This window comes from Haliaeetus leucocephalus, unplaced genomic scaffold, assembly GCF_000737465.1.
Source record: "Haliaeetus leucocephalus isolate CR32 unplaced genomic scaffold, Haliaeetus_leucocephalus-4.0 Scaffold68, whole genome shotgun sequence".
Classification (NCBI taxonomy): Eukaryota; Metazoa; Chordata; class Aves; order Accipitriformes; family Accipitridae; genus Haliaeetus; species Haliaeetus leucocephalus.
In genome coordinates, this window is record NW_010972504.1 from 3,188,108 (window position 1) to 3,214,707 (window position 26,600).

A 26,600-nucleotide genomic window follows, 5' to 3' on the forward strand; every position below is an offset into this window, starting at 1 on the left:
CGGCTCTCTGCAAAGCCAAGCATGTTCCAGGGGCTGCTGTGCTGTGGATTCGGCCACGTCTCACAGGGTGATGGAGCAGTTTGCACGTCAGACCTCAGCGCAGGGCAGAGGTAGGACAGAGCCAAGGTCAGCACTCGCTGGTTATTTCTCAGTGCTGGGCAGCATTAGACATGCAGAAATACCAGCAGTTGCCATCTGTCACTATGTCATCTTAGTATGTCAGAGAATTACTCGGCGGCGTTACGGCTTACCAAATTTTTGGACACCAAATAAGATGTGTGTAGGGGGTGTGGGGAGACCTGCTGCTCCCCACCTCCCCCTGCAGCACTCCCTTGCTGTGAATTACATTTTCCTTTTGCGCTTGTCAGCAAAAAGGCTGGTAAGTGCTCGAGCTTTCCATTACACGGCTGGATCTGAGCAAAATAATTTTAGTTCTTTGAAAATCACAGCCTCTACCTACTACATCTGTCAATGTGGGCTGCTCCAGTGTTGCTTGCTCCTTGGTTTTTCAGCTAAGTGTTTAGACCCACGCTTTGACAGGCGTTGTGCACAGATTCCTACGGCAAAACCCCCAGGTGAATACAAAGGAAGTTACAGCTGTTTTGATTTACTGAAACTCATCGAGTGTGAACAGTGAAGTTTTATAAACGCATAAAGCCCGATTCAATGCCTGTAGAAGTCAGTAAGGGTTTTTCTCTGGCATTTGGTGGGCAGTGTAGGAAGCCCATAATTAGAAAGCTGTAAAAATCACTCAGGTGCTAAGCCTGGAAAATTGCTTGTGCAATTAAACGTGAAGTTGCCAGAGGAAACATACCTGGAGGATGGAAAGCCCTAAGCATATGCCACATGTGACTCTGACCGAGGTCTTCTGCGAACACCACATTCCCCTTCCCGGTCCTGCCCCTCGCCTGCATCCCATCACCAATATCTCCCCGCCTGCCCCTCTGCCGTAACCTGGGGCCAGACGCGTGCACGTTCTCCGGGGCCAAAGCAACCACCATCACCAAGAGTAGCAACGCGCGCGTGGAAGTGCAGACAGACAGTGGTGGGGCTTCAAGCGGAGCCGCATGACAACACGAGCACGTTCTCCTTAAAGACCCTTTCCTTCAAAGGGATCCCATCCCCTCCTGGGGCTCCCCTCCTCTGCGCGATGTCGAGCAACCTCCCGGCGACGCTGGGGGTGGCTCTTTAGTTAAGGGCAGAGGTGGGAGAGCTGCCGGGGGATGGATGAGGGTTGTTCCATGCAGTCATGGTCAAACCACCTCCCGCCACCACGCGAATGACGTCGGCGGTGATGGATGCGACATGCCTCGGAAACGCACCCCCGCGGCGGGGCTGAAGCCCGTCTCACCTGAGCTGGTGGTAAAGGTTATGTACGAGTGTTCGCTGGGGCTAGACCATATGGGGAACACCCACAGCTTGTACATCATTCCCGGCGTCAGATTCGCCAGCTGCACAGAGGAAGGGGTCTGAGCTTTAACAGGGATAGATTTCTCTGTCTTGTTACCTGAGAAACAGAAACCGCACATCAAACCCAGCCGCAGGAGGCTCGGAGAGATTACCGTGTTGACACTGCAGGCAATGCATTATTCTATCCCTAGCCGCTGAGCAGAAATAATACAGCTTGATGGTCAAGGAGCTATTAACGGCTTCGTGATTATTACTCACTGAGAATAGAAGAAAATCAGTGATGCAGGAATATGGTGTGGGTTTTGCTGCATCCCTGCTTGCCATACTGGAAAAAATACTGGTAGCTATTCAGATCTCTCCCTACCTTTAAGACCTGACAGGTTCTTTATCTGCCCAGCTTCAGGTCTGGATATTTGGGTATTTACCACAAAAGATCTAAAATTTGCCTGGTCCCGCTCAGCTGGATGGAGGTGCCACAGGACTCAGTAAAGGAGCCAATTTTTGTGCTTTTGGGAGTGGTACCTGTGCACCGATTTTGCTGGTAGGTTAAGGAGCCTTGAATGAGCTGGAGGGCGAGAGGAGTTCAGCCCTTCAGCTCAAGGAGGGATGCTCGTGGGCTGGTTGCTCCCAAGCTCTATCCAAGGATGACCTGTTCTTTGCACTGTGCTGGGAATCATTTGCTGATGAGCTTAATGCTGAGCATTAAACCACTGAATTCTAAGAAAGCCTGCAGTGGGGCTTTGATTTGTGGTTCTGGAGGTGTGCGCATTCCAGTTGGCAGTGCTGCGGGAAAGCAGAAATGTGGCTTTGAGGCCAAAAGCGTGCTGCTTGCTTCCAATGCCACCAGAAAGGGAGGAGAGCTGTGGCTGTTTGGGAAGGGCTGAAATCTTTGAGATTTCCTCCCTCTCAGCCAGATCCTGATAAGGGTATCCCAAGGCATTGCTGCTGCTGCAGCCCATCCCAAGCATAGACTCAGCACGTGGGCTCTGGAAGGGCATCGCCTGCGCTTTGTGTTTTCCAGGGATGGGGAAAATCCAGGGCTGGTGGCAGGTGGTTTGGGAGCTGGGATACTTGGCATTTAGGGCTTGGAAAGCTGATGCATATCTTGCATTACAGAAACCAGTTAAAAAGGGGAAGGCTGAGCATAGCCCAGCCCACGCTGCCTACCAAAGCCCTGCAGGCTGCGGAGCGAGACCAGGCACTGGCTGTGCGTTAGAAATTGTTTCAAGGAGAAATCGAGGTCACGTCTTAAGCTGTGTTGTAAATGACCAAAAGTGGTTTGCTGTCAATGATTACGCCTAGTTGGTTTATTTTAAATGCTGATTTAAGACTAGTATACGAGATGATATGAGGTCTGAAATGGCTGGGAAATAAAGTCAGAGATAAGCAGTAGTCATCACTGCCTATCTATAAAAAAAAAAACCAACAACCAACCAACAATATGTAAACATCTTTCTAAACAAGTACTAAAACCAGAGATACTGGCTTTGAGTTTCCAGACTAAGTATGTAGCCTTACAATTTTAAGAGACAACGATATCCGATACAACAGGAGGTTTGGGATCATAGATGATTCTGCCAACTCCAGGTTCAAGAAGCCCGTCTTCAAGGGCGTTTAAAACTACTCTCCAATTTATGTAGATTTCAGTTGTTTTCCCTTGAAGTTTTGTCCCCTTTCATATATATAGAGAGAGATATATATATATTTTTTTAAGGCTCTTTATGTTGCGACCACATACAGCCCAGCTCAATGAACAGTTCACAAATGAAACAGCTTTGCTCATTTATGTTTCATAAACGTCTCACGGCAGTTGGTGCAAGGAGGGGAATCGCTTGTGAATCACCAGGATTAGCTCTGGTGCACTCTAAACAGCCATGACCGTGACCTGCCTTTTCCTCTCCCATCCTCCATGTGGCCATAGAGCATCATTCCACGCACAGTATTTAAGACCGAGTAATAGGTTGCAACCATGGGAGCTGGCAGGATCTCTACTGGCATCACCACCCTGTAGAGTCCCCACGCGATCTGATGCTTACTGGTGATATACTTAACCACAAAGTCAGTTCCTGCAGAGTAATTGTGGCTCCAGGTGATGTTTGCCCAGTTACTATTAGCCATAGCTCTTATGTCCCATATGGACGATCCATTGGTGGCTGGTGGACAGGTTAGAACAGGAGTTAGTATTTTGGATTACACACGAATGAGACCTCATCTAGCACCTGGTGCTGGTAAAACCTTACAAAATCATTCCTGAAGTTAATGCTTTGATCTTAACCTACAAGCATGCCTAAGGATGTATTTGTTCCTTTCAAGATCCTTAACCTTAAACTTTGGAGGGAAGTTTGGTAGCAGAAGCTCATTGCGTATTGGTGTTTAAGTCCAACTGCACTCAGCTTATCTTTGGAGTCTGAAGACTTCTGTGGCACATCCCTGAGGATTTCGGTCAGCAGGGAAATCTCCTGACTAAACTTGTGCCCAAATGGACACAGGAGACACGTGCATGAGTGCACACGGACTCACTGCCACAACCGAGAAGGAAAGACTGGGAGAGAATATTGTCATGTTACTGGGTCTAGAGACAGCCAGTGGGGCAATGAAGTCACTCGTTTCTGATTTTGAAGTTAAGGATTGTCGACGTTGCTTTGGAGAGCGGATGAACTTCATTTCTAGTGAAGTAGAGCTAATCCACTAGTTTAGTGTGTTTAAGTGACGTCGGCTAAGTTACACCTTGGTTTTATTATTATTATTTACTTCAGGGTGTAGCTCAGGTTTTGGTTTGAAAAAACACAGATTAATAACTGCAGTCCCTGGGAGGAGGCCAGCTGTGTGACTTTTAGGAAATTGCAAGGACCTGACGCTGTGGGGTCGGGGACGTGACCTAGAATCCCTCATACAAATACAACCTGTGCTGCCACACGGTTGCCTTGTCTGCCCACATTACGGCTCAGCCTCTTCCCTCCTGTCCCCGGGGTGGTTCGGGACACGCACGGTTCCTTTTGCAGCTCCTATTTTCCTCCCGTCCCTTCTCCCTGCTCTGTGGTACTGCGTGCCTCGCCACTTAATTGCCTGTTTTCAGTTAGCAACGTTTTCCCACGTAGTCGCTTAATAACGACTGTGTTGTTGTAGCAATCTTGCTTCGTTGCTAAGACCTCATATGTAGTGACGAAGCTGCATCTGTATTTCTTGCACCAGTTTTTAAGATGATTTTGTTTTGGCAGTGCAGCTCCCCTGTATGCTTTCCCTTGCCGTGCAGTTAGCAGCTTTGCACAGCGTAAGGCTTCTCTGGCTGGGGAAGCGTGTGGTGCCACAAGCTGCAACACAAATTCACATTTCTGAGTTCAGGTCTGCATCTTTAACAAGCAAATCAGCACAGAGCACGAAATGGGCTGCTGATTCACAAATCTGTTTTGCTGCAGAGTATGAGGTGGAGGCTGCTCCTCCCAGCATATGTTTTTGGTGGCTTTTTTTAACATCCTGAGCTAATCTTATGCAAGACTATAAACAGAGGGGTCTGAACTGCTTTAATCAAATTCCTTGAGTTAAATGGGTGTCAACTTTGATATTAATTATTAGTACTATCTCCTTTCCCTCTTTAGGAAGAGCTAACAAAGACTTCTGCAGCTTTTGCACTTGCGTTTTTTAGTGTATCCTATCCAGCTATGCAACTGAATTCTTTTGATTGCGTTCCCTTTTGCTACTAGCTTGATTTATTTTTGAATAACCTGACTATAACTATTCATAATTACTTATTAACTGTAGATACCATTATAGTAGTGTTTTAAAAACAAGGCTCAGCAAGATACATCTCTCTATCAGTAAAACACGTATAGTAGAGAATAAGCCTCCACTGACACAGAGTTTGATCATCCCATTCTAGCTGATCACATGAGGAGTTCATCCTGACCTGATAAATACCTGGCACACACCAGCGTGTTCTAACTTAAACACTTCCCCAGCTCTCCTGTGGGCTATGGCTAGGTTACATCGCAAAGAGCAGTAGCACAAACCAAAAGACTCATATAAATGATGACAGGTCTCTTAGGTAACGGTTGATGTGCTAAATTTGAAGTGACATCTTCTATAATAGTAACAGAACCCCTTTTTAATGGCAATAAGATACAAGATAATACTTTTGAGAGCTTTTTGCAGGGTCTTCCACCTCCTTCCCAAACACTGATGCTAATTCAGCATTGGGACACCCCAGGGAGGGCTGTGTTATCCCTGAGACTGAGAGCAGGAGGGTGGCACAGAGACCCCCAGATTGCCGGGAGCCACTTGTTCGCCTTGATTCCTGAGCCTGCGCCACCTCCGGCTCCTCGCAAAGCCGTCCCCGGAGCATGGGATGTCTTAAATTTTGCCTACGCCCGTTATTAATCCTTGCTCTGAGCAAGACGTGGGGAAGGTCCCAGTAGGGTTAGAGGGGTTAGAGGAAAAGGAAAGCGCAGTACCCAACTCCTGCTTTGTGGTGGCTGCCGGAGCCCTCTCTGGAGCTGTTGTAGTGCTTGCGGCGGTGGTGGCGGGTAGAGTGGTGGCGGCTGTAGTAGTGGTGGTAGTTGTGGTGGTGGTGGTAGTTGTGTCGGTAGTTGTGGTAGTTGTGTCGGTGGTGGTGGTAGTTGGGGTTGTAGTAGTACTGGTTAGACCGATTGTAGTTGGAGGCAACCCGGTTGCAGCTGGGAGAGGGAAATACTGGCTTTTTAGACGAGGCGATGTCTCTTCGGGGCTTGCACTCGCCATCCCCGATGGCTGGACGTGCAGGCACACGAGAGAAAGCAGAGCAGCACAGAGGTGGGGGGACTGGGGAGGGAGGCAGCAAACAGCACCGGGAAACACGAAGCGGAACCGCTTTTCCCATCCACGTGCGGGGACGGCCACGTGCCCGGCCGAGGGGCAAGGAGCGATGCTGGGGGCAAAAAGGGGCAGCGAGCGGGGGGCTGCCCCCGGCAAGCTGCTCCCGCGCACCCACCGCCTGCACCCACAGGTTGATCCCTTTCCCAGGGCCGAACGACCTGCTTCTCTTTTGCCTTTGCTCTGCCGGCAGTGCTTCCCACCACCCTGGGCTTAAATTGCATGGAAGGCGAGGCAGGAGGAAAGCGAGGGGGCTGCACAGGGCAGGCTGTCCTCGCCTCATCGTCCCCCCCGTGCAGAACTGCGCTGAGAGCACTCAGGGATCCCTGAAATAAGTAGCAGGATTTATCTCTTAAGAAAACATAATAATCCCATTTGTCGTGGGCCAGGCAAGCCACAATTACTTTAATTCAGCAGTCCCTGGACTACACCTCCAGCATTTTTGAGCTGCCAATTCAGCCTGCAGCTTCTCAGCTGTTTCCTTCCTGGCTCGTCTCTGTACTAATACTGCAGTCTGGTGATGGAGTGGCTTTAGCATTAACGTGGATTTTAGCTGGTTGGTGAGTGATGGATGGTACTTTGCCATCACTGCCCCTCACAATTTACATTTAAATTAGGACAAAGGGGTTGGCACACCCCAAGCTGTCCAGGGGGAAAGTCTGAGCAATTTGTTTTCTAAATAGCCCCTGTCCACACCTCACCTGTGCTGTCTTGTGTCCACACCAGAGCAAAGGGGTAAATGTGCGCTTTACGCCCACACCCCGCGGCGTGGTTGAGAGGGTCCTGAACACCACCGAAGGGGAGTGCGGTGGCTTGGGCCTGAAAACCTGCCAGCAGAAAATGCAGCTGAAATGCTGCTTAAACTGCCGAAGGTAAATGGGCAGAGATTTACCCTGTGATGCTTGCGTTAAATTATATTTACTTACTCTTACTGTAGATCAAGGGATTACAAATCCCCGTTAGGCAAATGAAACCGGCTATTTTAAATATCACCCACAAGCAAGAATAGCTCTAGGAAAGTACTTTAAAAGGTGTCCCGGAACCAAGCCAGGGCTTTCTTTTTCACCAAGTCCACCCCCAAAGAGGGCCAACCCCTGAAACCTCAGCCCTCCCACGGATCCAAAAGCAGAGAAGAGCAGTAGGTCGCTCAGTCCATCGTCCCTACCGACCGCAGCTGCAATAAAACCACAGTTACCAGCACATCCCGAAAAACACCAGCCCACCCCAACGCGTGCCCACAGAGCAGCGCGTCCTCTCTCTGCCGCGGTACCAACGCAGCATCGCAGCCAGCCTCATGCAGCAGTGCAGCCACCGAAATAAAGCACCCGCTGCCCCACGGGTGGGCGAGGGGCTGGGGGGGGAGCGGGGAGGTCCAGCCACGGGCGAGAGATGGTGGTGACAGGGAGGGGACCCAGCCTGGGTGGGAAACGGCACGGCTTTGTCCTCGGGTGTTTGTGGTGTAGGAAAGCTCTCTCCGACCTGACCCAGCCACAGCAATAGGGTTTCTGGGGGTTTTGCTGTTCTGCATTTTTTTTTCACCCGGTTTACTTGAAGGAGGGCTTCGCTGTGTCCTGAGGCTGTAAGTGACAAAAGCCCTTCTTGGGTTGGGAAGTATTAACAGCCATCTTTGCTGATTCATAGTGGTTTTTTGGAAGGTTAAGAGATTAGTGTCACTAGGTTAATGTCACCATTAACCCGATTAAAGCTGCAGCTCCTCAATAGGTTTGCAATGTACGTGATCAAGTAGCGCCGTAAACACTAGTATTAGCTAATGCAGTCTCAGCATTTCCCCTGTGAATCCCCTCTGAGGAAAATAGCACCCCAAAAGGCAGGACCTGGTAGAAAACCTAGTACAACCCCCCCAGCTCCCAGGCCTGTCACATGTCTCTTCATCATGCCTCTCCCACACAGCACCTTCGAGGACTGTCTGCATCACCTACCACTGCTGTAAGGGCTTTAGCAGAAGAAGAGATTCAGCTTTAATGCTCCTCTAGTCTCTAGATGGGAAGAGATTATCTGGGATAAGTCAAAGCTTCGCTATCCCTCGTGTAGGATATCATCTTTATGTATTACTTGCAGATACACGCGCACGCAGGTGAAGCTGCAGTGCCAAGACCCTCCCGGACGCTGCATTGACCGAAGCGATTCAGCATCGGTCCGAGCTGTGGTGCTCAGCTCTGGCCGACAGCGATGCCAGGCAGGATTCGCCCACAGTGGAAGCGATCCCTGAGAGTGGGGCTATCGCGTTGCATCAGGATAACGCGGGCGCGCTCCCGAGCGGGTCCCTGTGTGAGATCGAGGAGGGGGTGTTGGGGGTAAAAATGATCCTGGCAGGACTAGGGGCAGTTAAAAAGCGGGATTGGGTGAGTTTGGAAAGCAATAGTTTGGAGAGGGAAGGATGAGGAGACCGTCGATGGGCAGCACCGTGCTGCAGGATGGGACCGGGCGGTGGGAAGGCAGCGCTGTGGCTGGCCAGGGCTCCCACAGCCTTGGGGGGATTTAGCCCTAAGCTGCCCGGGATTCAAAGCTACAGCCTCATTTGTGTTTAAATATGAAATGTATGCAGGAGAAAAGCTCAGCTGTGGGAGATTTGGGGGAGAGAAGATAAGGGGCATTTTCTAGGCTTTGAAATCCATCCCCTAATGAGAGCTGATTTCAGACTGGGGGGGAGATAAAGGGGGGCTTTGACAGAGATCAGAACGCCTCAACGTCCCCTGAAGAAAAGGGCACCCTGCCATGGGAGAGCAGCGGGGAGCAGCCTGCGCGGGGCTGCGGCCCTTCCTCGGGGTACCTGGGGTCCCCCGCTCGTTCCCCACCACGTCGGGGCTAATTAAGGAGTGACAGATCACTGCTCCTGGCAAGAAAAGGGGGGAACAGGGCAGATGGAGGGCAAGGCTGGCATTTCCAGAACCGCTCAGTTTGAAAATCTAGAAATCACACACATCCTTCTAAAAATGTGGTTGCAATACTTCATCAGGTATAAGGTTTCTGAGCTTTGCAGAGTGGCTGAATTTTTTTTTCTGCATTCCCAACGTGAGGTTCGCTCAAGGGCTTTGACAACAGTTGCCTCAAGTTTAGGTACAGGTTGGAGCATGCAGCATTTGTGTGATAGGGAAAAAATTCCCCCCTCTCTGAAAGCAGGAGGTGGTACAGAGAAGGGGCTGCCACTTTCCCAATTGCAGGGCAGAGCAGCACCCTGAAAACCAGCATCTCAAGCAGGCTTGAAACTGCCCCAATACAACCAGGAAACCCAGAGCAAAAGCCAACAACAGCAATTCCCATTTTCTTGCTCCCACCGTAGCCTAGCCCATCTTCCTGGAAACATCCATTCAGCTCATTAATAGGCCCCATCTTTGCAAGGCAAAGATTGCTTTTTCTGTCTGCAAGATGCATTACCCTTTCAGGTAATGGAGACCAAGGGGCACGGTGCGGAGGAGATACGCTGTTATAATGGACAGGGGATGCAGCGGTCTGGCTGTAGCAATTAATAGGCTAAGTAATGAGAGAGATGCTTGCAGCAGGACGGCTGTGCTCTTTGCTGCAGCTTGGCTCCTATGACCACGGATGGATCAGTACAAAGGAGCCCAAACCTTACACAAAAACTGTGTGAGGCTCAGATTAGAAAAAAACTGAGAGGAAGAACCATAAAGGCAAAAGGGGGATATTTAAAGAGGGAACCTCTTAAGAGAAGGGCTTGAGTCCTGCTTTGAGTAGTGTAGCAGTTCAGGGAGCAGTTGCATGTTTTTTTTGCAAAATACATGAAACAATACACATCCATACTGCTCTTTAATTATTTAAAGGTGCTTTTAATGTGTTGTTAGGCTGTAGTAAAAGCTTTCCCTTGGGTGTGTCTACAAAATAATTAGGCTTGGAGAAATTGGATTAATTTTTCATGAATTTTGATGATTAGCCAAATACATTTTCAGAGGTTTGGGGTTTTTTTTCTTCTCGCCCTCTCCCAGTTTTTAACAACAGAAGGAAATTGTAAAGTCTTTACCATAAAGTGTTCCAAATCTGATGATGGCTATAAGAAATTCAAGAATAGAAAGGAGCGATTGAGCAGCCTCTAAAAGAGAGGGGTCAGCAGTTCTCTCTGTTTCTACTGCTGTCCATTTCTAAAACGAACAATAGGATCTTTCTCCTCCAATTCCTAATTATGGAGAGACAAGAAGGGAACAGAGAAAAGTCAATGTTTTTTTTCCTTAAAGTCTAAGACCAATACTCTTTATGGTCCCTGATGAAGTTTTTCCATACACATGGGTAGTACAGGATCCAGCTTTTTTGTTTGCTTGTTTGTTTGGTTTTTTTTTTCTCATTCATAGCATAAACAAGAGCCCTTTTTAGATATCCTCTCTTTTCCCATTTCACCTCTCCCTTTGTTCAGGTCTGGCTTAGGAAAGGTAAAGCCTTTCCTAAGGGAAAGTCCCTGCACTTCACTTTGATTTCATCAAGCTGGTCCAGTTTCTCATCACATACAAAACAGCTCTGACCCTGTATATGTAAGGTTACCCCTGGAAAAAAAAAGACCTTTTTATATTTTTTAGTGCCAGCAGCCTATGGCAAAGAGCATTTTACTGCAATTTAAGACAACTTTCGCTGTGAAACCATAAAAATCTACAAAATCTAGGTCACTGAGCGGAGATGAATCTTCCAAGAAAGGTCAAGCAGTATTTCACTCGAACCCCATACTTGTTAGGAAGAAAAACAGCCTCTCAGGACAAACACTGCTCGAATTTGTGTAACAGCTCCCACACTCGCCCCATGTCCTAACAAGAAATGACATCCAGCTCAAGAGCAAGACAAAGATGCATCCTGGATCTTGCTACGGTTTATACTGCCTTGATTTCTCTTGCAAAAGCCTAGCATGGTGAGGAAGCTGTGAATGTGGCTGAGATAGCACTTAACAACCTACTACTCCACTTACTGACTCTCAGACTTCTTTCAGCTCTGGCATATCTTTTCTCTTTAATATTTCTCCTAGCAGAAGACAAAAAATAGAGGGGTGGGGGACCAGTGGGCTCTGTTCTTGTAGAATTATACTTTAAATGACAAATAATTCATCTAGCTTCCAGTGGTGTAAGAAATTATGCCCAAAATTATATGAAGCTGGAAGGATAAAGAGATCATGTTGTGTTTTCAGAGTTCAGCAATATCCACTGCAAGTAGAAAAGTACTTTAGAAAGTGATCCTGATCCACAAAGAAAATCCAGATTCTTGTGGATAAGCTAAACCCTGGCTGAAGTATGAGCGAACAGCCATCCTGGACTCAGAGGATAGAGATCCTCGAAGCCAAACAGTTATGTCCGTTTTTTGTTTACCACCACCCAAAGCAGACCAATCTGTTACCCCCCTTTTTCTTTTTTTTTTTTAAGGAAGAGAAAAATGGAGTAAGAAAAAGATTGGCATCTATTCACAAAGGAAAAAAAATGCAAAATAATATTGGGTAGAGAGACATCACTGCAACAAAATAAAAGGAGGAGAAACATCTATGAGGTAGGAAAGCAAAACCTACAGGTGCAGAGAGCAGGTCCTGCACTTGTATCACTTGGGAAGAGTCTTCCCTAAGAAGCTGTTCCTCCTTGGGGAGCCCCAGCAGCCCTGGGGCCACGTCCAGCCAAGGCAAAGCACGACCTCTTACAGAGCCCTTGGTGCAGGGCAAACAAGTGCTGTTGCTCCAGACCAAAAGCTTTTCTGCAGCATTCAGGGTGCATTTGGGCTGGCTGCACTCCCTAGCGCTGCCGTTAGCCCCCTTCTGAGCTCGGTCACAGGGCTGTACCCACCGCTGAAATATTGGCTCAGAGGGGCAGGAGGGGAAAAAGTCACGTCTGCAGCTTTTGTAAGAGGTGGGCGTCCTTCTCTGGGCAACCAGAAGTTATGCTTATGCTTTGGACTTTGCAGGGTTGACACTGGGTGACTGCGGATTTGGGTTTCCTTGAAAGCAGGTAGAGATGCTGCCCCCGGCCCGTGACAAGAAAAGGTTTCTCTCTGCTTCAACTGCTGTAGAAATTTGCGATCGAGGGCAAAGCCAGCAATAGCCTCGCATGCAGACATGCACAGCTGTGGCACAAACATTGTCCTTAACCCTTTCAATGGGCACCTGGAAACAAAAGGATTCTCCTGTATGAAAGCCCTGGCAGCCCTAAAAGAACCACGGGGAGGTGGGTGCCCGTACTCTGCAACCCGGACCTGCCTGGCCAAGGGAGGCAGCTGCTCCAGCAGCAATAGTGCAGGCTCTCAGGTGTAAAAGTGCAGCTTAAATACCGCTGGGCAGAGCGCAGGTGCAGGATGGGCACCACTGACTCAGGGCTGGCTGGTTAATATTCTGTATTTTGCAGGGCAGGGACGTTGAGGCATATAAAGGAAGAGGGCTTGTGCAGACCTAGAATTAAAAACCTCTTTAATAGGGCAACTTGACTTTTGGTTTTGCTTGTACAATCTGTGGCAGCTGCAGTGTTTGGTGGGTTTAGCTATCATTAGGCATCTGGGAGGCTGTTAAGCCCTGCTCAGAGATATTTTGATCTTTGCGGACCCCCCTGCAGAGCCTGCCCTTGTCCCTTCTGCCTGTGGGGCTTCGTTTTTACTCGCTGTCATTTCATATGCCCAATTTAGACTTCTGATGCTTCACCTTCCCATTGAAAGGGTTAATGGAGTGCATGCTTAATTGCCAGCACACGCAAGCGAGAGTGGAGTGAGCCTTGCCCCATGCCTGTTACCTCCTCCAGCTGGTACGGTACCTGGGGTTGGCGTGGCTTCAGAGGGCAGCGCCAAGGATAGAGAGGGGAATACGAGGAGAGCATAGAAGAGAAAGGAAGAGAAAACAGGAATATATAAAACAACCAGAACACACCAACACGAGACTTGGGACCACTTGCACACAGTCACCAGAGACTTGAAAGAGAGGAAATAAATGCATTAGCTGCAACCCGTCACCCTCCTGTGCATCAGAGCCACTTGCACAGGGCAGAGAGAGCAGAGACGGCCCCTTGGAGATGGAGGTTACCGGTTAAACACACACCAGCTCCGCAGCAGAGATGCCAGTGGTGTCGATTAAGCAAAGTGCTTAAGCAGGTGCTTATAGCTAATCCCAGCAAGGACCGGTTTTGACACTCTGAATTTCGCCTTCGCTTTTCTAGCGTAATTCTAACATCAGTGCTTGTCCTGCCTTGTGTGGGTTGGAGCCCTTGGCGCAGAACATCAGAGAGATGTATTTTATTTAAACTTCTCAGGTGAATGAGTCTGGCAAGCAGAAAACAACCTCTGAATGCGTTAATAGGTTTAATTTTCTTAATCGGCTTTTTTTTTTTTTTTTTTAATTCCAAACTCATCTTTCGCGTAGCTTTACAGCCAGTACCTTCGTATCAAAGTGGGCATTTAGAGCTGCTAATTGTACTGATACGCCTGTCATTAACAGAGCTTGCCTATGTCATGTTGTACCTCAGGGTCTCATGTTTTGAAGGTCAAACTTTGCCATATTTCTCTAACGTCAGTCTGTAAACTACTTCAATTTTTCTTGCTGCTTAATGGCCAACGCTTGGTCCTTTTGCTAAGGGACAAAGCTTGTCCCTTTGGTAGGGGCAGCTGGGGAGCACTGGGTGCCACCGCCTGCCCGCATCGCCAACCCTGCGGAGAGGGAACATTACCTTGTCACGCTGGCGTACGCTGGACCTGCTATTTCCCGATACAAATCAGTTAAGCAATATACAACAGCGGTTGGTTATGGCTATTATTTAGCTGCGTTCTGCTAACATTTGTTCTTATCAATGTATAGAAACAAACCCAGTAAAGCAAATGTATATGAAACAACTAGAACTATGGACTGTCAGCACCAACAACTTCAGTCCGATCCCTGTGCTCTAACAGTTTGTTCAGCAAAGCTCCTTTTTAAAGCAATGACATGCCCCCTCTTGTGTTTGCCAGGGTGTAACTTAGCTGATTCTTTTTTCCCATAGCATATGCAGCCTCATCTCCCATCCTGTCGCATCAATTAGCGATGCTGGAGCCCACCTAAGAGGTGTCAGGAAGCATTTCATTTCCACTGGGTCATCAGTAGGAATTACTTTTCCTACTCAGAGCCATTAGTTGGGGAGGGGGAGATGGAGGAAAGGAGACAAAAAACCCATTAAATCAGAGCACTAACCAAATCATGGGTCTTTTAGCAAATGCTAAAGAAAGGAAGGAGCCAGCTTTTGTCTCCCCGAGTTCCCTGAGGGCTCCTGAACTTTCACTTAGTTTGATGAATGTCTCACAATGGGCATTTTATCTTACTATGAATCTGGGAGTTGGAGCTTTGCTTTGGAGGGTCAGATCAGCTGCTGATTATGGGGTGACAGGGAGGTGGCACCGTAGCCCCTGGCTGGGGTTCACTGCCTGGAGGATGCAGCTGCTGCACCCCCTTCGAGCCACGTAAAAATCACCCACATCTGCCCCTTATTTAGCTCGTACAGAGACTGCAGAGGGGCAGATTAGAGCTTCACCTTTTGCAAGAGGAGAGCAAGATGCTCTCCTGCTCCAGGGCATGTGAGGAACTCTTAATTTCTTGGGGGGTAGCAAGATGGTTCCCTGGAGCACAGGACAGTCCCCCTAGTCACCTCTGTAGCGTTTCTGCTGCAGTATTCAGTCCTGGCCAGTATTCTATCTATTTCTGCAGTAGAAGGTAGCTGTGCACCAGTTACTATCTTGTACTGGCTGCTCTGTGGACCACCGATTCTCTGACCTGCAGGTTTTGGCTCATACATGTACCATCACCCCCCAACCCCTCAGCAAAGCCAGGAGGTGTTGCTGCTGCACATACCTTCGTTCAGCAAGGCAGGCGATTCCTCCACTATGGTTTCTCCTTCTCCCACCTGGGTCCGTGCTCGCAGGAAGAAGCGATAGCGCGAGATGGGGTCTGTCCTCTGCAGGGTGAACCTTGTCTGATTGGGAGAGAAGTTCTCTACCAGGGTTCGGCCCGTTTTGGATCCATTAACTGGGGAGGAAAGGCAGGTCGTGGTGGCTTCAGCCTTGTTTCAGAAATACCCTGTGCTAGCTACCTCATCGCCTCACCCCCAGGACCGACCTGCAGTCGGTATGGGGCCAACATGTGCTCAGAGCTATAGCTGCTGTTAAATACACTTCGTCTGGGGCAGTCGGTGACCTCCCGGCTGGGGGACCTGCTAGTGGGGACATTCAGGGTTGTACAGGTGGTCGAGGAAAGGCACAGCCCAAGTGCCAGGGTCTCAGAGAAGGCTGTACTGCCCCAGGCATCGTGCAGGGCTCTGCAGAGTGTGCTGCAATCCGGGCAGCATCTCTTATACAGCTGGGAGCTGGTGCTTGAGTGAGCACGTAAACTACTCAGACTGCTCTTAAAGGTCTTTCTAAATCAGAGATCAAACTTATTTCCCTTCAGTGGTCGAGTCTGGAGAACTGCTGAGCAGCTGCCACCCTCCCTGGTTAACTGCAGCTGCCCAGCACTGCTCCAGGACTCCTCTCCAACACCAGCGTGTCTCATCCTGTGATGAAAGCCTCCAGTTCCTTATGAAGAGCTTTCTGTGCTAGGTGAGGAGGTCATTAGCAGCAAGGAAAATATTTAATGACTTCATTGTTATCACTAAGAAGATGTGGAACGTACAGGCTTGATATCTAAGGCTGTATCCTGTGAGGATTCCATTGGGATGCTCTGGGTGATCCCATTCCAGATTGATGCTTTCCAGATTTGGCTGTCGGATTCTTAAATACCTGGGGGAGCTGGGCACTTGGGAGGAGGATGGGACCAGGAAGGAGAGGAAAAGAAAAAAAAAAACATACGAGATAACATACCTTACAATACTGTATACATTGCAAGCTGACCGATACACTCAAGACACTCAAATAAACACACACACACACTAAAGGTCAGAAACCGATTGAACAAGAACCTGTGCCAGAAACCATGCGCCAGCCCAGGGTTTTCAGCAGCGTGTGTGCAGGGAGCAGAAAGCAGAGCACCTCTGCATGCCACCCCAGCCCCAGCAGCACCGTGCCCGTGCTGCGCTGCACTCGCTGGGTACCACTGCCCTCCAGCGCATAGCTCGGTGATGCACCCGCAAAAGATGCTACAGCCGTGAAGCGGAGCTGCGACACAGTTCAAGTGTCACTTCTGTATGTTGTACGCATACTTTACTGGTCTTGTGTACAGCCCCCACCCAGCCCAACATTTACATCTCATCTATTCAGCTGCTGGAACAGTGAAAAATAGTGTAACAGCTTCTCTAATTGCAAAGCATCCTTGTATTATTAATGTCTAGAGATCTGTAACAGGGAGCTGGTGCACATATACAGCGGTCCTTACCCTGAGGAATTGCTGCTTTTATGACTGCTTATTCAAAGCTAGTAAAGGAAGGAAAGCATTATACATTCTTGAATTAAACTATTCTCCTGGCTTACTCATAATTGCAGTGTCCTGACTGGGGAAAGAACTTGGCTCTCCGATCTGAGAGATCAGAGATTTTTTTATTTTTTTATTTTTAAACGGAAGTTTTGCAGAGTATCATTCAGTCTCCTAAACATCAATATATAGCCAATAAAATAGTTTAGTGGTATAGGAAAAAAAATCAACAGTTTCCCTATGACAAGAGTGTAATCCACTATAATTGTTTTAATCAGTGCCATGCATGTATGCATATAGCTACCCCAAATGCTCTGTGCCTCTAGCACACAGGTAAGCAGTTCAATCAAAATGCACCTGATTGCAGAACCACCCTGCTGGAACAGAGTCCCTTCTTTTTAAGCAAGCTTAATTATGGTTGATCAATTGAAAATCCTTAGAAAATGGTGACAGCGTCCAAGAAAATGTTAGGGAAGAAAGAGACGGGACTGAGAGATGCTGTTCTTGTGCAGCAGGAGTAGGATGAAGAGACAGAGGAAGACCCCATAGTATTTTGTGTTAGTTGAGACGGGATTTGCTTCCAGCCTCTACTGTCTTCTCCTCTTGCATTTTTGTAACATACTGTGCCAAAACCATCTGTGCTATAGGAAGATTCATTGCTAGCCACTGAAAGTGCAGCTCCAACAAAAAGTTATTGGCATATCTATAAATAGCTCCTGTGACAGCAAGAAAATTAAAATCTCAAGTTCATCCTTGACACAAGCTCTTTAAACAGAAGAATGAGGTGCTCTTGCCTTAAAAGCCTAACAGGGGTATCAATGATGTCCTTTCAGAACAAAAGTACTTAGGTCTTACAGGGATTTTACTGCCTTTTACTGAGCAAGATGAATATATTCACTGCCATTTCACCGACCCGCAGCACAGGGAGGGGCGGTGACATTTGCAGGTCAGGCAGCAAATCAAGGGCACGGTGCTGTCCCTCTGAGGAGGCTTTGCAAACATTTCTCTTGTTCAGCCTAAGAGCCACTTGCTGATGTGTTCGAAGTACCTAAAGGGGATTTTTAGATTGATGAGACAGTGCCATTAGTTAGCTCTAGGTGTAGCTGCGGAGATGTCACCTGCCCCGCTGTGACGAAGGCGTACAGCAGCGCCGCGTGACAGCGATGCTGCCCAGGCTCACCTAAAAATTGTCCCTAGAGCATCTCCCCAGCAGCATCGTGGCTCTGCGGAGCTGGACCACCCAAACCTCTCCCAGCACGCGCCTGCGTGGGATGGGTGCCGGCACAACCCCCCCGGGAACGTACCTCCTTCTGGTGTGGGGAACTCCTTAACTTCACTGCGTGGCCCATCTCCTCTCCCGTTGGTTACAACCATCTCAAGCTTGTAGTTGCTGTAAGGAAACAGCCGGGACACTATGCCCCGGTTTCGGTCTCCAGGAAAACTCACATACTGCCGTTTTTTGGAGACCCACAGGTTCTTCAGCAAACTACTGTCTCTCCAGAAATAGGCCTTCAAGAAACATGCATGGCAAGTGAAGCTTTTCCCATTTAAGTGCAGTTGTTTTTCCATTAACAAAGCATAGCAAAAGGTTGCCTTTCCAAAGAGCAGCTCTCAGCTGCAGAAGCCTTTTAGAGCAATTAATGAAGCTCCACGTCCCCCCAGCGAGGCAGGTCAGTGGTGTTACCCGAGGAAGAGGCTGAGCATGGGGTTAAGTGCTTACCAAAGGCCACAGAGCAAAACCACTAAGTTCAGACTACAAAGAGCTGTTTCTGGCTCCCAAGGGCTAGGCATCAAGTGACTCACTCTGCCTTTCTACCCAGAGTAGTACCGTAGCGGTGTAGAAGGAAAGGTGGGACATGTCCAGGCACAAAGGAAAGTCTGACCTTGGAAAGTCTCCCATTCAAAGTCCTGACTGTAAATCTTATTTCATGCAGAAATAAGATTCATTCAAAAAATAGACCAGAATGACAGACCAGAGGCAGAAAAAAATGCAAGCAGTACCCAGGAAGCTTGCTTTATGCCCAGCAGATTATTGGATTTGAAACGCTCTAACTGTTTGCAGGACGCATGCTTTTGGTGATGTCTTAAACTCTGATAGAAGGGGCTCCGTCCACGCTTTTGCTTGTTTTGAACAGGGTCTGTCCTCTGGACATAAACACTAGTATTTTACCTTAGCAGTAAATATTCCACGTTAAAAGAAAAAACACTCCCAAACACAACAGAATCCATGCTGTCTTTAGTTGCCAGTTAGTACAAACCGCTGGGTTTAGGCTTTGCAGGGGTTGGTGTTCATTAAAAGACGATGTAGGTACTTTGAGGATGACACAAAAACCAGCCTGTTTGTACCTATCTGAGGTCATTCCCCCCAGAGCCAGCCAGCCCGTGGTTCTGGGCAGCTCTAGAGCCAGGAGACACCTTGCTGTATGGGTAGGACCACCCCGAGTCCCTCTCTGGGTGCACAAGGGCAGCCCCGCTTGCTCTGAGCACCCCAGATCCTGTGGGCAGGCACTGGGAAGGGCCAGCCCAGCACCGAGCCCTGGGGGAGCAAGGGGAGATGTCCCCAGCCCCGTCCAGGCACCACGAAGAGCAAACCAAGGCCCTTCTTTGCTGGTTCTGCTCCCTTTTCTGGTGGTCTGCACCCAGCCATGGCAAAAGGGTCATGATGGCCGGAGGAGAGTTTTCTGTCATCCCCATCGCAGGCAGCTCCATCGCCGGGGCCACCTCGGCTTGTAAGAATGTTAGCTGTATTAATAGTCAGTGCCGAAAAGATTTGGTTTTGCTCACTCTGTACTCCTTGAGCTGTCCCTGGATGGTGTCCAGGTGCACTCGGGTCCAGGTCAGAGCAACGGCAGTGCTGTTTAAAACTCTTATCCTAACATCCGTAGGCGCAGCCTTGGGATCTGAGCGTGCAGGGATAAAGCAGAGTGGACGTTAGGTACCCAGCGGTACCCTGGAGGACAGACAGACGGACACCCCTCTGCTCCCCTTGCCCTTGCCATGGTTTTCCCATCACAGCATCACTGGGCTGTGGCAAACCAGGCAAGCAGTGGCCCTGTGCCGGTTCTGCCATCTGCTGGCACCCTGGCCGGCCTGTCTGCCGATTTCATGGGGATAATCAGCAACTTTTCTCCTCTTTAAATTCAATTTCTGAGGATTTCCAAACTTGATAAAATAAACCAGCAGCAACAGGCCAACTCCCAGCTTCCTGGCTGCCTTTGTTTGGGGTGAGCAGACCCTACCACCCTGCAAATATACAGAGTAGCATCACTTACCTCCGTCCCCCTCACTTTCTCCCTGACATGTGCATGCTTTAAAAGCTGACTATTGTTTTTTCAGCAGTGCTTCCACAGGAAGGGGGGGAAGAAACCCCCATATTTCACTCAGCCAGCCATCATGAGAATATTGACGATCCAGTTAATAGCAGGGCTTCCTACACACTGCTGCAAGAGAGCACGTTAGCAAGGAAGGGGTCTGGCTCACCTCCCTCCCAGTGAAGGGCACTGGCAAATCCAGCCCCCTCCTGCTGCAACTGGCTGGCTGCTGTTAGACCCAGGAGTTACAAAAACTACCTCTTATCTCCATATCCGTTCATCTGAATTTGGCCAGAGCCTGCTGTTGATCCAGTTGGGGTTTTTTACCTCCTTTTTATAGGTCACCTGCTTGTCCGTAGAAATCTGAAGTTCTTTGTGAAGCAATTCAGACGTGACAGGGCAGGGACTAGTTTGGTTGGTTGGTTTTGTTTGTTTGTTTGTTTTTAACTTGGCCCACCCCTTGGGATACAGGCAGGAACACATTTCTATTTGCGGCGTGATACAGAGGCTTTGGTCTCCCTGGTTTACCTCCATGTAAAGCACACATGTGCAGGCCCAGTCAGATCCCCCCAAAACTCAAATTTATTGCACAAGTTTTCAACTGAAACTAGAAAAAAACCACCCTGGTAGTGCACAGACAGGTAATGCAGATGCTGGTGCAGTCAGGTGCTTGTGGACCTTTTCCAGTAACAGCCTCTCAGCTAGGTCCAGCTTTGCTTCCAGAGCTCAGCTCTTAGCCTGACTCCCGCTGTTTCTGCCCATTCTCCTTCCCATTGCCCCGTCTCCTCTGGGAGAAGATGCCCAGTCAGAGGACGTGTCCTGCGTGCTATCTCAGCACCAAGATTGCAGATGTGCTTGAAATTGCCGTGCCCTGTTTGTGTCCCCTTGAGTTCAAGCCTAGAGTCATGGATGGTTAGCTGGCTTATCTACCTTACTTCTTTCTTGGTAATCCTAAAGTCATACAGCCAGGGACCTCACTGATGCTGCAATGCAAGGAACTAATATATATTTCTTTAAAAATAAAGCTGTTGGCAGCAAACCACATTATCCTAACAGGATAAGGATGATCATAGTTCAGTGTTGGATGCTACAGGTGCAGAAGGTGATACCAGTAGCCCAGAAAGAAGGTGAAAAGAGAGTTAAACAAGCTGGCTGCTGTTCTGCATGACCAGGTGGAGAGTTTTAAAGATAAGCTGAGCCAATGGTGTGTTGCAAACAGGAGCCCAAGCTGGGGCTTAGCTGGGGCCTTATCAGAGAGGCACAAGAATCCAGTCCAGGATGAACCAAGGCCCTTTTGGCGATTTGTAGCACCTCTCATCTGAGATGGGCTCGGTGCTCTACGGATGTCAGGGGCAAAAAATTTAATGCGATTTATTGGAATACAGCCAGAGCTCATCTTAAGTGAAATCTTACTGTCTTCCACACTGAAAGTGTTATCTGGGTATTACAGAGAGCAAGGGAGAGGCTAAGCGACTTGGGTCATGCAGGCAGAGCCCAGAACAGAATCTAATGGCCAAGCCTTTTTCTTCCAATGCCTGGAACTGGATTTTTGTGCCAAATCAAGCAGTGCTGTGAACATGTCCTGGGCACAGGTGCCAACCCACTGACCTTGGGTGGGATCCTGCCCTGAAACACTTACGATTTCTGGCTGAGAAAGTACTCACAATCTTCCCCTGAATAGCCGATGACGGTGTCGGGCTCTGGTGCTCTGCCAAAGTCGTTCTCTGCCTGCACTTTGATCTCGTAGGGTACGTAGATGGGTGTGTTCCAGACAACATGCCTTGGTGTCTTCACTGTCTCATTGTACCAGCTCCCTCGGGGGTCCCTTCGCCTCCATCTCACGATGTACCTGAGGTTGGGCCCATAAGCTTGAGTTGCATTCAGAGGCTTAATGGACCAAAACAGAAAAAGAAAGTGAGAAGGAGAAAGAGCAACTGTATTGCTCTGCCATGGAGCTCCAAAAAGTTCTGTTCAGCAGCTGGTTCTTATTTCATGCTCCATCAGCAAATCTCAAAGGAGGTCAATACTTTTGTTCCCAGAGAGAGACATACCTAGTCCTTGCCCTCCAGACCCAATGCAGGACCAAGAACCGTATCTTTATATTCTGATCCATACTCCCACTGCAATTTCTAGCCTCCTTACAGATGCTGGCTTATTTGTGGATGACACCTGCTGGTCTACGATGAAAAGCAAGAGCTGGTCTGTAAGCCCTATATACTGCTTAAGGAATCAGGCTCTGAGCATCCTCCCTAACCTGTATCTGTGATCCCGAATCTCTTCTTTGGCTTACATAGTTGCAAATTACTGTTTTCATCAGAAACCCTCTTCTGGGCACTAACAGCAGCCTCTCTTGAAGGTGCATCTTCTGCTTTTTGTTTCCTTTACAATCGTTAATGTTATGGTATTCTGTGTGGTACATCACACGTGCTAGAGATGCTGAGTTCTCTGTATCTTAACATCTGTGACCGTAATGGTAAGATGGTGGGTGGCTGTCAAGCATCAAAGAAGTACTCACCGTCCAGGTTATCTCCATGTTGTTTTTTTGAGTCCCTGCACCTTGAACTCCTGTTGGGTTGATTTCAGGACCTGAAATTCACATCCAAAAAAAAAATAATGCAGTGTATAATGTTGAAAAATGACCATTTGAGTGGTTAAAAACCCTTTACTGTGCAAGTCAAAAGTACTTCCAAGGCAGAAGTTAATGGCCTGATTTTTCCAGAAGTTCCCATTCAGGTTAATGGAACATGACACTCTCAGCACTCTTGAAAACCAGGCCATTTATTTAGGAGCCTCTTTTTTTTTTTTCCAAAATGTCCTAAATCTTTGAAAGACAGCCATTGTGAAGCAACCCCAGGAACAGAGTCTGACACTTTGGAAATCTGAAACAAGAAGAGTAATGTCAAAAGCCAACACTAGATGCCAGTAGATATTGCAGAAGTATCTCTGCAACGGTTAATTTAAGAAATGCAGCAAAACTACTAAGCTTCTTGTGAATGCCTCATATTAATTTTCCTAAGTATTCTACAACATACAAAGCACTGGGCACACAAACCGAAGACCTGAGTCTTGGTCGTGGGCTGGAGCGCACTTTACTCCTGCATCTATCTGGGCTCCTGGCCAGCTCTAGCAGTGGACAATGAATTAGCAATTTTGGAACAAAATGCCTTTTGCTTGTGGCCAGTTTACGCTTGAGTCTAATTTTCCAAGAGACTTCTGAGCTTCCTGTTGTCAGAAAGGATGAAAGACTTTGTTTAGAAAGTTTCTATGTAAGGTGAAACTGGGCTTTCCTTCAATAGATTCTGCTGGAGTGACCTTTGCATAAATCTTTCCCCTTTGAGTTTTGCTGCTCTGCAGAATATTGGGCATGGGCATAAGGATGTGATATATAAAATTACACCCTGGCACATGATTGCATGGACAAGCTCATTCCCCCACCTGTGTAAATCTGTTTCTGTTACAGGAACTGCGATCATACACCACAAGAGGAGAGTCTACGCAGAGAGTGGTGGCCAGATGCTAAGAACAACGTCAAGTCACTGCAGCAAGAGGGACCGGGTGGATGGTACTCACGTGCCCCGTTGGTCTGGTATCGTTCGGAGGGCACGCTGGGCAGGCTGCTGCCCACGTCGTTCACTGCAATCACCCGAAACTGGTAGTTGACGTAAGGAGAGAGGCTCAGCACGGCTGAGTTGACGCTCCCGGGGTATCTGGAGTGGTTATGCCACATGCCAGGTTGGAACCGGTCCTCCTCAAACTGGACGATGTAGTCTGGGGGAGAGGATAGAGAGGTGAGTTTAGGGGTTCAGCTCACAAGGAAAGTTTTCCCTCCGCTGTGTGGGAGAGGGAGGGAGGGATATGGGCCAGAGGGTCCCGCGGCTGACCTGTGATGGGACTGTTATTGTCATCGCCGGGAATCCACGTCAGCCGCACGCTCCTCTCAGCCAGGTCTGTCAGCTCCAAGTCACGGGGCCGGTCGGGTCGTTCTGTTGGCCGAGTAACGAGACAAATTAGGCTGGGATTGTCCCAGGAGCTGGGAGTCCCAGTTCCCGTTGCTTCTCCCGGGAGGGGAAGCCCTGACCATCTTAGCCCAGACCCGTGGGAGGACACGTGCTCTGTGGCACAATTCACGTCCTGCAGCTCTTGGTGGACCAGTGCAATTTTTCAAGTACAAATGTGCTCATGTACTAATTGTGCCTTGCCTTGAAACCCTACCTGTTCCTTGTACAACTGATGTTATCTGGTGGTGGAAGCACGATATAGTGGCTTAGCAGGGGGATGTATGATCTTACAACAAACTACAGACAGCTGTCCAAAACATAATTGCAAACAAATAGAATAGAAAGCACACAAAGCCTCAATGAAAATACATACTTGTTAGAAATGCTCTGGGCACAATTCTGGTTTCTTTATCTGGTCACAACCCACATGATCGCACAGAACCATTTCATGCAACAAGAGTAACAGTAATAACTTCTTTCCAGGTAAAGGTCAAGGGATTCATTGTGATTTTTTTTTCTCCCATCAGGGCTCACCATTTCCAAGTATGGGTAAAGTGGTTCTTGCACTCAGGAATTGGCACTGTGGGACACAAAATGATGTGGCACAGGACCTTTCTACCCGCGGCCATCTGGATGGTTTTTCAAGGACAACTTGGACAGGACTTGGAAGCATCAGCTCCCAGCTTTCTCAGCTGCTACACCTAGATTTTCTGTTGGCATTATTGGCGAGGCAAACCAAAATCAATTTACGAAATAAAATAAATGCAATGAATTAGTGATGATTACCTTTCGGTAACTCTCTCGAACGGTTAGCAGGGATGGCTGCAAGGTAAGACATTGGTTGTTAGCGGTGTTAGTTTAGTCATTAAGGTTGGGTGGCCAAAGGAGCACCTGGCAAATATAAAGTTACACACACAGTTACAGATTTCAGAAGGATCCAATGCTGCCTGGGGACTAGGGTAGGTACATCCTTCCCCCAGAGACCTCCACGCATGCTCTGCACACATTTATTCATACTTCTAATACACAGCGAAGGGGAAACATCAGCCTTCTATAGAGTTAATTAGCTATTAGGGGAAAAGGAAGGGAAATAAAACAAGCCTAGTCAAATTATTAGGGATATGGGATGCATATTGCACTCTGACTTTTGTAGAGCACTGTGGGTCTATGCCAGCAGCACTGGCCAGTTGGGGCACTTCTGTGAACACAGCACATCAGCAAGATCTGAGGTGGCCGAGAGCAGGGATTGATAAATCTGCATTTTGCAAGTAGATCTCGCAGCATACATAAATGGGTATGGGGAATGGGCTTAGGTTTGTCACTCACTGTACTGAAAAGGGGACCTGCAAGGCTGGGAGTGGCTTGCTCTCAGCCCCGGGTTTCCAGTGTTGCTCAGCACCCTGACATTCAGTTAAATTCACTTGCAAATTTAGGACCATTCTCACAGACCTTCAACATCCACATTTAGATATTTTTAGCTGTATGTAATAACTGCTCTTTTTTTTTTTTTTTTTGTCTCAAATGCAAGTTTTCTTCAACTCAAATTCAATGCCATTGTCTGAGTCTGAGATTAGGCAGCACGTCCTTGCCGAGTCCTGCAGCAATGGAACAATTGCTCTGCCAGCATCTCCCTGAGCATCTCTGCTTCAGAGGACAATTCTGTGATCACAGATCACCCTTTCAGTCTGACCTTGAAGTCAGTCTGTTGTATTAAAAATAAAGCACTTAGCTCTGCAGGAGTACGTTGGGAGGACAGCTTTACCTAGTACAGTGAGGTACGCTTTAGCTGAGTCCTTGTCCAGCTCGGTGCTAGCTACGCAGGTGTAATCCCCTTGGTCCTTTTCAGCCACGCCATATATTGTCAGACCATCATCTTCTTTCTTCATCCTTAAAGGGATGAAAACGATAATCACACAACTGTGCCTAAGCACATTAAGCAGGAGGATTGAGGTCTCACTGTTCCCTGATAAAATACATATAAAAGCCCAAACAGAACAGGAGTACGTCTCTGGTCTGAAGATTTTATCAGCTGAGAATGTGTTGAGTTATTCTTGGAAACCTCATTTCCTAAGGAATCAGCAAATGTGCTCTGGTATATATCTGGAATAATCAGGCTTTTAGGAAAACAGTCTGACCTCTGACTGGCTTGTGTCCTGTGATCAGATGTCACTTCATGAGAAGGGAGTCAGCTACGGAAAGGAAATTACAGCTGTACCACTCACACCAGATAAACATTGATTTTGAAGTAGCTTGTTATTAACTAACTCACGCATTTTATCAAGATGTCCTAAAATATCTGTAAATAAAACCTATAGCCAAAGTCTTGATTAACTGATAAGTCAATTTTAATTGCTAGACACTGTCTGTTGGAAGGAGCTAGTAACATTAAAGTATCAAGAACAGCAAATGTTGCCTAGATAGGAACTCGATGTTTATCCATATTATCCCTGGTGACTCCTGAAACATTCTTTAAAAAGTCTGACAATCCTGGGAGAGAAGACTCACAAAACTGTTCAACACAGACCTGTTTCCAATGTACAGGGGTGCGTCATCTTTGAGCCACATGACTGTAAGTTTCAGCGTAGGGTCATGCTTTATACGGCAGTGGAGGCGAGGCATGGAGCCCCTCTTCACCACTTGATCTTCTGGTCCTCTCACAATCCTCGTTGGGTCTGCACAAAGCCAGAAAGAAAG

General features: G+C 48.1%; 1 protein-coding gene across 8 annotated transcripts in view; it reads right to left on the reverse strand.

Moving 5' to 3' along the window:
- The window catches only part of NFASC (neurofascin), a 60,100-nt gene that overhangs the window by 16,686 nt on the left and 16,814 nt on the right, over window positions 1–26,600 (reverse strand). The window contains exons 13-25 of one of the 8 annotated variants that reach the window (XM_010579520.1): window positions 26,431–26,578; window positions 25,669–25,793; window positions 24,693–24,728; window positions 23,790–23,891; window positions 23,479–23,676; window positions 22,424–22,494; window positions 21,573–21,795; window positions 15,863–15,985; window positions 15,047–15,220; window positions 12,990–13,004; window positions 5,859–6,080; window positions 3,447–3,563; window positions 1,352–1,507 (exon numbers count right to left, since the gene is read on the reverse strand). In XM_010579520.1, coding sequence (XP_010577822.1) covers window positions 1,352–1,507; window positions 3,447–3,563; window positions 5,859–6,080; window positions 12,990–13,004; window positions 15,047–15,220; window positions 15,863–15,985; window positions 21,573–21,795; window positions 22,424–22,494; window positions 23,479–23,676; window positions 23,790–23,891; window positions 24,693–24,728; window positions 25,669–25,793; window positions 26,431–26,578 — 1,710 coding nt within the window. Of the gene's footprint in view, window positions 1–1,351; window positions 1,508–3,446; window positions 3,564–5,858; window positions 6,081–12,989; window positions 13,005–15,046; window positions 15,221–15,862; window positions 15,986–17,901; window positions 18,107–19,381; window positions 19,498–21,572; window positions 21,796–22,423; window positions 22,495–23,478; window positions 23,677–23,789; window positions 23,892–24,692; window positions 24,729–25,668; window positions 25,794–26,430; window positions 26,579–26,600 lie in introns of all 8 variants that reach the window. The other 7 variants (XM_010579512.1, XM_010579530.1, XM_010579539.1 and 4 more) reach the window with 7 other exon arrangements.